We start from the raw sequence: 13,472 nt of genomic DNA on the forward strand, positions 1-13,472 counted from the left end.
TTTGTCCAACTTCACCAATACACAGATGTGGTCATTCTATTGTTGAGGCAGTTTTGCCCATGTACGAGGATGTTGCTCCTGGATAGCTTTCTTGCCAGTTACCCTGTTGTGAAAATGAACACAATCCATAAGAAGATAGACCCAAAATGCTGGAGTAACTCAGCGGGACAGGCAGCATCTCTGGAGAGAAAGAATGGGTGAGGTTTCGGGTCGAGACCCTTCTTCTGACTCGCCGAGACCTCTCGACCCGAAACGTCGCCCATTCCTTCTCTCCAGAGATGCCGCCTGTCCCGCTGAGTTACTCCAGCATTTTGTGTTTATCTTCGGTGTAAACCAGCCTCTGAGGTTCCTTCCTCCACAACTCGTAAGAAGCACGGCTGAAGTTAATAAAAGTGGGAGCCTTTGCACAGTTGATGGGAAAATGCTCTTTGCTGACAGTTGTAGGAGATATTGTACTCCAACAAGGGTTCTTTGTTGAGCTAGCATAACCGTTCTGTGATAGATCAGTTTTGTATCTCTCGTCTGCTCTTGCATAAATGGCAGGCATGCAAAACTGAGCTGACTAGCGTGCTGTTCACTTCCACCTTTCATTTCCTTGCTATAATCTGAGATGGTTTAGTGGAATAAATCGAACGATCTTTGTACCTTTGCATACGAGGGAGATTATTGTACCTTTGCATACGAAGGAGATTATCTTGCTATTGAGGGCATGCAGCGTAGGTTTACTAGGTTAATTCCCGGAATGGCGGGACTATCATATGTTGAAAGACTGGAGCGACTAGGCTTGTATACACTGGAATTTAGAAGGATGAGAGGAGATCTTATCGAAACGTATAAGATTATTAAGGGGTTGGACACGTTAGAGGCAGGAAACATGTTCCCAATGTTGGGGGAGTCCAGAACAAGGGGCCACAGTTTAAGAATAAGGGGTAGCCCATTTAGAACTGAGATGAGGAAAAACTTTTTCAGTCAGAGAGTTGTGAATCTGTGGAATTCTCTGCCTCAGAAGGCAGTGGAGGCCAATTCTCTGAATGCATTCAAGAGAGAGCTGGATAGAGCTCTTAAGGATAGCGGAGTCAGGGGGTATGGGGAGAAGGCAGGAACGGGGTACTGATTGAGAATGATCAGCCATGATCACATTGAATGGCGGTGCTAGCTCGAAGGGCCGAATGGCCTCCTCCTGCACCTATTGTCTATTATTTTACAGCACGTGCCTCTGAATTGTGAGCCCTCTTTGCAGTGTTTGAGTTGAGTTTAGTTTCGGTTTAGTTTATTGTCACCTGTATCGAGGTACAGTGAAAAGCTTTTGTTGGTGTTAACCAGTCAGCGGAAAGACAATACATGATTACAATCGAGCCATCCACAGTGTACAGATATGTTTAGTTTATAAAGACAGTGTAAACATGCCCACCGAGCCTGCGCCGGCCAGCGATCCTCGCACATTAACGCTATCCTATACATACTAGGGACAATGTACAATTATACCAAGCCAATTAACCTACAAACCGGTTTGTCTCTGGACTGTGGGAGGAAACTGGAGATCTCAAATGCAGGTCACGGGAAGAACGTACAAACTCTGTACAGACAAGCACCCGTAGTCAGGATGGTACCCGGGTCTTTGGCGCTGTGAGGCAGCAACTCTACCGGTGCACCACTCTGCATCTTGTATGTTATTAAGAGCTCCAGTCATTAACCTATTTTCTTTACTTTTTTTAAAATCTATGCTTTTCCTTTTAATGCTCTTTGAAGTGTGATCAACTTTGAATTCCTGAATGTCGCACTTGAAATCATAATTTGACTCATCACATATTTTGACAGGTCTATTTTATGTCTTAATATTATCAAAGCCTAACCTTGAGAAGTATTTTAATGTGAATCCTTCAACAGTCTCTCACATGTCAAACAAGATTTACCTTATTTTTGTAGTTTAAAATTTTGTTTAAGTCTTCAGAACCACTTGATTTGGATAACAGATTAAAAAAATATATATCTAAAATTGGTATTAGATGTGAAAGCAGAACCAAATTCAATTGTTAGCAAATTCCAATTAACACCTACTATGTTGATTTTGTTAAGGAATCCCATTGAACTGTTATAATAATATTAAATGCAAAATGCTGTCAGTGATTGCCGGAATAGAAAGGGGATTATTTGAGAAATTCATTGCTGGTGAGATTTGTATTAATTCTTTGTTTAGCACAGTGTATGTATTGTTCAGCACATTACCTAGTGTACGTGAAGATGCAGGAAAGAGTGTTTAAAAAAAAATCTAATTGTTGAAATTGATTAAAATTTGATCTTTGGGATGGCTGTTCATCAAGGATTTGGAGAGTAGGCCTTGCCTGAAATGGCAGGTGTGCGGTTTTTAGTTTATTAAGGTATTAAATTGGTGCCATGTTTATGCTATACCAGTCTGAATGATATTGGCTGCGTGCAACGTATAAATGAGGAGGAACCTAAGGACAGGGTCAAGACTGTTTTAATATTTTTTGTCTTGAAACGGAACAATGAAGGGTCCCGACCCAAAAACGTTACCCATCCTGTTTCTCCAGAGATGCTGCCTGACCCGCTGAGTTGCTCCAGCACTTTGTGTCTATCTTCGGTATAAACCAGCACATGCAGCATGGTAAGAATAAAAAGGTGGAGGTGAAGGCATGAAGTAGATGATCGATGTAAAGGATCTAATTTGCAAGACTGGAATCGGTCTTGATAATCATGTTTGACACAGATGTAACGGGCCAACATTGGCCCACAGTTCTTGCCTTGAACTGTTCTATGTTACGCGTATGAAACAAATCAGGGGGAAACACAAAGGAACTATTTGTAAAGGAGCTGTATTTAACAAGTGTTTTGTGATGAACTTAGAACAAGTCAAGGTATGAAAGTCAAGATTCACCTGAAGCAGAATAACATCCATTTGGGACAGGATTGGTTCTGGTGATAAATACTCACCTTGGACTCTTCCAATACATCAGACTTCCATTTGGGATAGGATTGGTTTTGAGTGTTTTCCAGAAATGGTAAACAGACTGTCATGAGAGCAACAGATAGGGTAAGTGTACCGAGTCTTTTACCCAGAGTAGGAAAATTGAGGACATAGGTTTAAAGTGAGGGAGGCAGGGTGGGGGGTAAGATTTAATAGGAACCTGAGGGGCAACCTTTTTACACAAAGGGTGGTAGGTATGTGGAACGAGCTGCTGGAGGAGGTAGATGAGGCAGGTACTAGTGCAACGTTTTAAAAAAACGTTTAAACGTTTACATGGGTACATGGATAGGACAGGTTCAGAGGGGTATGGGCCAAACGCAGGCAGGGGGGACTAGTATGGATGGAACATGTTGGCCGGCATGGGCAAGTTGGGCTGAAGGGCCTGTTTCCATGCTGTATGACTCTATGACTGCCAGAACAAGAATAGAATGCTGTAAGAAGGAACTGCAGAAGCTGGTTTACACCGAAGAACGACGTGACATGTTGGAATGATTCATCGGTTCAGGCAGCTTCTCTAGATAGTTGGATTAGATGATGTTTTGGGTCGGGACCCTTCGTCTGATGAAAGGTCTGGACCCGAAATGTCACCTGACTCACTGAGGTGCTGCCTGACTCACTGAGGCACTCCAGCATTTTGTGTCTGTCTTAAGAATTGAATGGTTCCACAGAGGACGACTTGTACCTTCTAGTCTGTCAGGCAGAGCAGCAGTGACCCTAGGAAGCAGATATCATTGAATTGGGAGAGATTTCCGATTGGGCTGTTCTGATTTTACCTGCAGAGAGGACAGGTGGCATTGTTAGGATCTGTGGGATACGATAATAAAAACCAAAATAGACAGATGCCCTTCGGTCTGATTTGTTTGCTCAGTTACACGGAAGACACAAGTTACTGATTTATCAGCATCTTATTGGCCAAAGGTCCAAAGGAGTTTTGTTTAGTTTAGAGATAGAGTGCGGCAACAGGCCCTTCGGCCCATCGACTAAGCGCCGACCAGCGATCGCCCCGTACACTCGCACTATCCTACACACACTACGGACAATTTACAATTCTTACCGAAGCCATTTAACCTACGAACCTGTACGTCTTTGGAGTGTGGGAGTAAGCCGGAGCTCCAGGAGAGAACCCACGCGGTCACGGGGAGAACCTGCAAACTCCATACAGACAGCACCTGTAGTCAGGATCGAACTGATCAATTGTCTGGCACTGTAAGGCAGCAACTCTACTGCCGCGCCGCTGTGCTGCTGCTTGGTGATAAGCACTTACCTTGCACTCTTCCAATACATCAGACGTCCATTTTGGTCAGGGTTGGTTCTGAGCATTATCCACGAGATGTGAACAGACTGCCAGACGCCACATTCCACCTTGATGAAACGTTGGTGCCTGGAAAGACCAAACAGGAACTCAAGAAGAATCAGGAGGGAGTACGTTGATTATAAGAAACAAGAGTATGTTTGAGGAAAGGCCAAGTACATCTTCACTACTTCAAACACAGTCTTCCCTGCTATAAGATAGATGCACAAATACTTAATCAACTGAGGAACAGATTAGAAACATCCATGTCTGGCAATTGTTGTCAAAAGCTAAGTACTTTTTTAATGCAAGGCACAATTATGATAGCCTTTCTGTACAACGTTTGTGGCAATGTAAGGTTTTAGCCAGTAAACAGTTTGAATTTTATCTTCTGTTGTTGCAGACCTTGTTTATCAATGAGCCTTTGGAGTTGTTCCTGGAATTTTTCTGACTTGTCGACTTGTTTGCAGCTAACATCTTCACCTGAATGCAGATCTCATGGGTGTTAGTTCATGCTTTACACTGAGTCATGCTGAGAGACAAGTATTAATGATTTTCTGAAGAAGGGTTGCGACCGGAAGTGTCACCCATCCATGTTCTCCAGAGCTACTGCTTGACCCGCTGAGTTACTCCAGCACTCTGTCTTTTTCTGTAAACAAGCATCTGCAGTTCTTTGTCTCTACTAATGTTTTCCTCTATTCTCATTAAAAAGCACTTTGGTCAGTTTAACACAAATAAGTCAGATGCTGGTACACCTTCCACGTTCTTGGTGAAGGGACTATCCCAGTATTGTTTTCTCTGAATCTTCATAGGTTGCTACAGTTAGTTTTTTTTATTCAACACACACCTTGAAAAAGAGTGAATCAAGTAAGAAATCGGTGTGTTCCTTTTAAATTCTGAGCCATCTCTTCACCGATTCCATATTCCACTGTGCGTTGCTTACAATAATGCTGTTTCTAGTTTCTCAAGTTTTCCAAGTTTTTTTTGAGTGGTGAAAACCACACAATTCTGCATAAAGACATAGTCATAGAACATGGAAACAGGCCCTTCGACCCAACTTGCCCACATCGACCAACATGCCCACCTACACTAGTCCCACCTGCCAGCATTTGTTCCATCTATATACTAAAACTCTTGTTTGTTTGTTCCTGAACTTCAGCCAAAACAGTACATGACAGCGCGACAATTTTATGCCCACCTTACTCACCGTCGTCCCTTTGGTGCTAATGGAAGAAGTTTCATTGAAATCGGTGTTATATTTTTAAAGTTATTCACATTTTAAAGTTTAAATCTATCTCCTAGGGAGGGAGGGAGGGATGGATGATAAAGAGGGTTGAGGGGGATGGAGTGGGGGGGGGAGGAGAAAGGGGGGAAGGGGGAGGGAGGGGGGTAAGAGGGGGAGATGGGGGGGGGGGGGGGGGAGGAGAGGGTGCTGCACTAATGCAGGAGAGGTTTGGACCCAACGGGTCCACATGGTCTAGTATCCCCATAAACCTTTCCTATTCATGTACCTGTCTAAATGCTCATACCACTCCTGCTCATTTACAGTAAAGGATGACTCGGTAGTGTACTGCACTACCTGACTGCAGTATTGTGTACATGCTCTGGATTTTAAACATTGAATTACTACTGTAATTTAATGTATTACTGTACGCTAGGTGTATTTACTTTAAACCTAATCTCTTTTTTTATTCCCCATCAGTAGATTTTAAAATCTCGACATGCAGATTTTTTTACCAAGACAATGTAGATTCTTTCAAGTTTCTAAACATAACTTTTCCAACAGGCTTAGAAACATAGAAAATAGGTGCAGGAGGAAGCCATTCGGCCCTTCGAGCCAGCACCGCCATTCATTGTGATCATGGCTGATCATCCACAATCAATAACCCGTGCCTGCCTTCTCCCCATATCCTTTGATTGCACTAGCCCCTAGAGCTCTATCTATCGCTCTCTTAAATCCATCCAGTGATTTGGCCTCAGCTGCCCTCTGTGGCAGAGAACTTACTGAGGAAGAGTGCACAGGGTTGGGATTAATATATTAATCGGGTTCTATCGTGACCTCGGATGTTGGCTACACGGAGTTTGTACATTCTCCTCGTGACCGCGTGGGTTTTCTCCGGGTGCTCCGTTCTCCAGAGATGTTGCCTGACCTTGTGTCCTTTTGTGCATTAACCAGCATCTGCAGTTCTTTGCTCCACTCAATAGTTCACGTTTATCGCTTACTTCAATGCTTCAGTGGTACTTCCATCTGAGTCTGTTTCTGATCCCTGAGTGTAGTTGGAGCCATTTTGATCTCTGCAGGCTGGGTGAAGGGGAAGCTTTTGTTTGCTGTGCTGGTGTGAATGATTTGATTTTGTTTTGCTTTATGGTATTATGTCTAGTTCCATTACTGGCACCTCTTCTCTGCTGTTTGTCTCCCTGAACAAATAGTACTGGCTCCTTGCCACAACAGGTTTGGCTTCTGAAGGGCCATCCATCGGAATTCCAAGATAGGGGTCGCATAATTAATTGTTTGTACAGTATTTAGCGTTTTGGTATTTTGGAGACGGTGGGGATTAATGGCCGTGGTACAACAGTTGTTAATGGGTATAACTGTTCCAAGTAGAACATCTGGAGAGGATGCTTCCACTAGTGGGAGAATCTAGGAACAGAGGCCATAGCCTCAGCATAAAAGGACGTACCTTTAGAAAGGAAAAGAGGAGGAATTTCTTTAGTCAGAAGGTGGTGAAGCTGTGGAATTTATTGCTACATATGGCTGTGGAGGCCAAGTCAATGGATGATTTTAAGGTAGAGATTGATAGGTTCTTGAATAGTATGGGTGTCAGGGGTTATGGGGAGAACTGGGGTTGAGAAGGAAAGATAGATCAACCATGATTGAATGTCAAGGTAATTTAGCAAATTTGCAGATGATACTAAGTTGGGGGGTAGTGTGAATTGTGAGGAAGATGCAATAAGGCTGCAGGGTGACTTGGACAGGTTGTGTGAGTGGGCGGATACATGGCAGATGCAGTTTAATGTAGATAAGTGTGAGGTTATTCACTTTGGAAGGAAGAATAGAAAGGCAGATTATTATCTGAATGGTGTCAAGTTAGGAGGAGGGGGAGTTCAACGAGATCTGGGTGTCCTAGTGCATCAGTCAATGAAAGGAAGCATGCAGGTACAGCAGGCAGTGAAGAAAGCCAATGGAATGTTGGTCATCGTAACAAGAGGAGTTGAGTATAGGAGCAAAGAGGTCCTTCTACGGTTGTACCGGGCCCTGGTGAGACCGCACCTGGAGTACTGTGTGCAGTTTTGGTCTCCAAATTTGAGGAAGGATATTCTTGCTATGGAGGGCGTGCAGCGTAGGTTCACTAGGTTAATTCCCGGAATGGCGGGACTGTCGTATGTTGAAAGGCTGGAGCGATTGGGCTTGTATACACTGGAATTTAGAAGGATGAGGGGGGATCTTATTGAAACATATAAGATAATTAGGGGATTGGACACATTAGAGGCAGATAACATGTTCCCAATGTTGGGGGAGTCCAGAACAAGGGGCCACAGTTTAAGAATAAGGGGTAGGCCATTTAGAACGGAGATGAGGAAGAACTTTTTCAGTCAGAGAGTGGTGAAGGTGTGGAATTCTCTGCCTCAGAAGGCAGTGGAGGCCAGTTCGTAGGATGCTTTCAAGAGAGAGCTGGATAGAGCTCTTAAGGATAGCGGAGTGAGGGGGTATGGGGAGAAGGCAGGAACGGGGTACTGATTGAGAGTGATCAGCCATGATCACATTGAATGGCGGTGCTGGCTCGAAGGGCTGAATGGCCTACTCCTGCACCTATTGTCTATTGTCTATTGTCTAAGGTAGACTTGCTGGGCCGGATGGCCTAATTCTGCTCCGAGGACATATGAACCTAAGAACTTATTGCAGGACATAATGAACTGCTCTCATATGCAATGGGTTGCAGCAAGCAAAGCTGCTTCAGTAGCATAGCTGACTGTGCTTCAATGAGTTTGTACACTGATCATGTTACCTGGGCCTGCAGTTTAATGGGCTTGGGTTGGAATCCATGTTTTTGCACGCAGATGTTGGCTGTGATAGGATATTGCTCATCGACACATTCGTGGCTTAAAGATGCTGTGACACCAAACTGTTGCCTGATTTCCTTTTGAGATATCAGTTTCCCCATTTGGACAAAGGAATAAAAGATTGCTGACTACAATCGGAAGGTGAATTTGGTAGAAACAAGGAACTGCAGATGCTGGTTTACAAAACAAAAAGACGCACTGTGCTGGAGTAGCTCAGCAGTTCAGGCAGCAACTCTGGAGAACATGGATAGGAGAGGTTTTGGGTCGGGACCCTCATTTAACCCGGAGCCTTTTTCTCTGGACTGCCTCCAGCAAAGGTCTCAGCAAAAGGTTGGTTAGTTAGTTCATTGTCACATGTACTGAGGTACAGTGAAAAGCTGTTGTTGCGTGCTAACCAGTCAGTGGAAAGACCATACATGATTACAATCAAGCTATCCACAGTGTACAGGTACATGATAAAGGGAATAACGTTTAGTATAAGGTAAAGTCTGATCAAAGATAGTCCGAGGGTCTATTCACTTTTTTCCTTGGGTTTGAAGATCAAAGTCTTGGGATCCTACGTACTCGTTGTGCAACATTAATACCCACCCTTCTACCTACTAAAGGCACCTCAGAGCATTGGAGAATTATGAATGATACAGTGGAGAATGCTCTGGAGAATTAAGAATTATGAAGGATGCACATCCATTGAGATAAGTGGCATCAGTTTTATGTCCCTAGCTGACATTGTCAACACCAAGAAAGGACATAAGGGATGGAGTAACTCAGCAGGTCAGGCAGCATCTCTGGAGAACATGGATAGATGATGTTATGGCGTGGCCTAAAACGTTACCTTTCTCTGTTCTCCATTGATGCTGCCTGACCTGCTGAGTTACTCCAGCACTTTGTGGCCTTTTGTGTATTCACCGGCATCTGCAGTTCCTTCTACATTCTCACTGCTCCACTGCGAAATCTCCTCAAGGCACACCTCCTTTATAGATGTTTTCCCCTCTCTCAATGGGCATGATGGTAGAGTTGCTCCCTTATACTCCCAGAGTCCCGGGTTCAATCCTGAGTACGGGTACAGTCTGTACGGAGTTTGCACGTTGTCCCTGTAACTGCATAGGTTTTCTCCGGGTGCTCCAGTTTCCTTCCACACTCCAAAGACGTACAGGTTTGTAGGTTAATTGGCTTGGTATAAATTGTAAATTGGCCCCAGTGTGTGTAGCATAGCGGTAGTGTGCGGGGATTGCTAGACGTCACGGACTTGGTGGGCCGAAGGGCCTGTTTCCACGCTCTTTCTCAAAGTGAAACCAAAATTTAAAATCTCCTTTACAATTTGCCCCTCTCAACCAAATCTGTGATCTCAAGTCTCTGCCATTTTCGTCTGCGATAAAGGCACTACTTTCCCTGCTCTCTCCTCTTATTTCTTAATATTTTTCTCTTCCCACTATCCTGATTTGTTCTTGGATTCAAAATCAGCTGAATCACCTTCTGTCTTTTAATGATCCTTTTTGTGACCGAAATGCTGTAGACTTTTGCATTGTGCTAACTTGAATGTGCGTGCCTACATCTGTTTCACTGTGTACCAGTAGTTTTGTTTACAGATCATTGAGGTAACCTTTCAACGCTTGTCTGTGCTCAGCTGATGTGGTTGTTATTAATGCTGGCAATGGATGCCTGAAATGTGAGAGCATTTATTTTCAACACTGAGATAAGAAAGTAAGAACACAAGAAAGAGGAACCAGATTAGACGCAAGGCCCATCAGCCTGTGAAGCCATTCAGTAAGGTCACGGCTAATTTGATCTTTGGCTTCAGCTCAGCTTTCCTGCCTGTTTCTGTCCGATAACCCTGATTTGGCTTTGTTTAGAGATACAGCGTGGAAACAGGCCCCTCGGCCCACCGAGTCCGCACCGACCAGCGATCCCCGCACATTAACACTATCCTACACAAACTAGGGACAATTTTACATTTACACCATGCCAATTAATCTACAAACCGGTACGTCTTTGGAGTGTGGGAGGGAACCGAAGATCTCAGAGAAAACCCACGCAGGTCATGGGGAGAACGTACAAACTCCGTACAGACAGCACCCGTAGTCAGATTTGAACCTGGGTCTCTGGCGCTGTAAGGCAGCAACTCTGCCACTGTGCCATCTACCGCCAACTTTCTCTGCAGTTCAAGAATACCTTGAATATACTTCACAACTCAGCATCCACAACTTCCAGGGGTGGACAGTTCCACGGATCAATAAATATGCCTCTAGTGTGAAAGATATTGATAAGCAAAAAAAATGCATGCTTTTTGTAAAGAAAACTAAATTCAGCAATGTAGATTTTTTTTAAAGGCGTCAACACTTTGTAAACTAAAAATAGTTTGAACACTGTTAATAGTTTTCCTTTATTCAACTCTGCTCCTTTTCTTTTCCTGAACAGTCTGGCCAGTTCACAGAAGATATGATTCCAACAGTGGGTTTCAACATGAGGAAGTTAACTAAAGGAAACGTCACCATAAAGGTAGGTTGACGGCCACATTTCTGAATCTCCAGTTTGCTCTGCAGTACTACAAAACTTTTAGGAGCTTTTCTTTAGTATAATTTAGAGATACAGCGCAGAAGCAGGTCCTTCGGCCCACCGAGTCCGTGTCGACCGGTGATCCCATACACTAACACCATCCTACACACCAGGGAAAATTTACAATTTTTTTTACAGAAGCCAATTAACCAACAAACCTTTGGAGTGTGGGAGGAAAGCAGCACATCAGGGGAAAACCCATGTGGTCACGGGGAGAACGTACAAACTCTGTACAGAGAGCACCCGTGGTCAGGATCAATCTCGGGTCTCTGTTTTTTATGCATTGTGCTTAGCTTTTGTCAGGCAAAGGTATTTAAGCTAGAATATATTTTTGGCTGAGTAGAATTTATCTAAAATGAGAATGGATCGGAACAAAAATTGGACTGGTTAGAAAACAGAAGGCCGATTTGAAGTTAATTAAAAGGTCTGCCACAGGAGAGATCATGGTATTCCTCTTTTTTTTGCTTTTTAGAGATACAGAGTGGAAGCAGGCCCTTCGGCCCATCGAGTCTACACTGACCAGCGATCACCCGTACACTAGTTCTATCTTATATCCTATGCTACATCGGAAAGCACACACCAAAAATCTTTTCACTCTACCTCAGTACACGTGACAACAAACTAAATGAAAGAAAAACATAACTACATCTATTTGTCTTTCTACACCATTCACTGAAGGGCTCCAATTTGCTTGTGGTCTCACTCTGACAGTGGAGGAGGCCCTGAACAGAAAGGTCAGTGTGGGAGTGGGTGGTGGGAGTGGGAAGGGGAGTTAAAATATTTGGCAACCGGGAGATCGTGTAGACCAAGGCAGACTAAGCTTAATATTTAGTTGCTTACTAGACCAAGTGGACCCGTTGGGCCCAAACCTCTCCTGCATTGGTGCAGCACCCTCTCCTACCACCCTCCCTCCCCTTCCCCCTCCCACTTCCCCTTCCCCTCTCCATCCCCCTCAACCCCCCCTTATCCACCTCCCTCCCTCCCCCCCACCTCCCACCCCCTCCCTCCCTCCTTCCTCCCTCCCTAGGAGATAGATTTAAACTTTAAAATGTGAATAACTTTAAAAATATAACACCGATTTCAATAAAACTACTTGCATTACCGTTAAAGCGATGACGGTGAGTAAGGTGGGCCTAAAATTGTCAAGTTATCGTGTACCGTTTTGGCTGTAGTTCGATCACAAACAAACGAACAAACGAAAGTTTTAGTATATCGATAACTCAGACACACTGTCCCATGAGGAGGCATGCGTCAGTGTGAATACAGTTAACACAATTGCCCTGTGTTTTCAGCGGAGTGTATTACTCACTGAGATTGTGTGCTTTAATGGGACTGCTGGAGTTATGATGAATTAGATGGCCTTTGGTTCAAATTATCTGTTGACAGATAAGTTTTGCAAAGCCAAGTGTAATCATTGGATGACTGCACAATTGCAGGACACTTCTGTTTCAGAAAGATCAGTTCACCTGAAATTTGAGGAAAATGCTAAAACAGAATGGTTTTGTAAGAATGCACATCAATAGAATGGTTGATGGTGCATAATCATCAAATAAATTTCAAGGGAATGAGAAGGAGAGTTCTCACCTTTCATCTTTCAATCTTTTAAAGATCATATTGTTGTTCCCAAAACAAAATGAATTGCTTGTTTTTTTTGTAATCGTAATTATATTTCCCAGTATCTTATAGGACATAGAGTACAGCACAGGAACAGGCCCTTCGGCCCACAGTGTCCATGCCAAACATGATGCCATGTTAAATTAATCTCCTCTGCCTGCATGTGATCCATACCCCTCCATTCCCTCCATATCCTTAAGTCTAACTAAATGCCTCTTAAATCCCACTATCGTATCTACCCCCACCACCACCCCAGGCAGCACATACTAGGCACCCAACACTCTTGGTGTAAAGAGAAACTTTCCCCGCACATCTCCTTTAAATGTTGCCCCTTCTCAACTTAAAGCTGTGGCCTCTGGTCTTTGATATTTCCACCTGGAGAAATGGCTCTGGCTGTCTATCCTATCTAAGCCGCTCGTACTTTTATATACTTCTATCAAGTCCAGAGAAAATATCTAAGTTTGTCCAAACTCTCCTTATAGCTTATACCCTCTTAAGGTGAAAGGAGCAAAGTTTAAAGGTGTGCTGGGCAAGTTTCTTTACATAGGGTAATGGGTGCCAGGAACGTGTTGTGGCCAGGGGTGGTGGTGGAGGCAAATATGTTTGTGGCATTTAAGGGGCTTGTAGATAGGAGGGATATGGATCATGTGTAAGCAGATCAGGTTAGTTTATCCTGGCATCATGTTCCGCACAGCCATTGTGGGCCGAAGGGCCAGTTCCTGGGCTGTATTATTCTATGTTCTAACCCAGGCAGCTTTCTCGTAAACCACTTCACTTTGTTTACCATGTTCTGCTTCATGCCCTCAGAATAGTCATAGTCATAGAGTGATACAGTGTCCCAGCTACACTAGTCCCACCTGCCCGCGTTTGGCCCGTATCCCTCCAAACCTGTCCTATCTATGTACCTGCCTAAATGTTTCTTAAATGTCGGGATAGTCCCTGCCTCAACTACCTCCTCTGGCAGCT

The 13,472-nt window shown here is 43.9% G+C and overlaps 1 protein-coding gene across 1 annotated transcript in view; it reads left to right on the plus strand.

Annotated features, from left to right (window-relative positions):
• LOC144603551 (ADP-ribosylation factor-like protein 8B-A) overlaps positions 1 to 13,472 on the plus strand; it is a 45,940-nt gene that overhangs the window by 6,734 nt on the left and 25,734 nt on the right. The window contains exon 2 of the mRNA XM_078416926.1: positions 10,755 to 10,835. Coding sequence (XP_078273052.1) covers positions 10,755 to 10,835 — 81 coding nt within the window. The remainder of the gene's footprint in view (positions 1 to 10,754; positions 10,836 to 13,472) is intronic.

Source organism: Rhinoraja longicauda, chromosome 20 (assembly GCF_053455715.1).
Source record: "Rhinoraja longicauda isolate Sanriku21f chromosome 20, sRhiLon1.1, whole genome shotgun sequence".
NCBI lineage: Eukaryota > Metazoa > Chordata > Chondrichthyes > Rajiformes > Arhynchobatidae > Rhinoraja > Rhinoraja longicauda.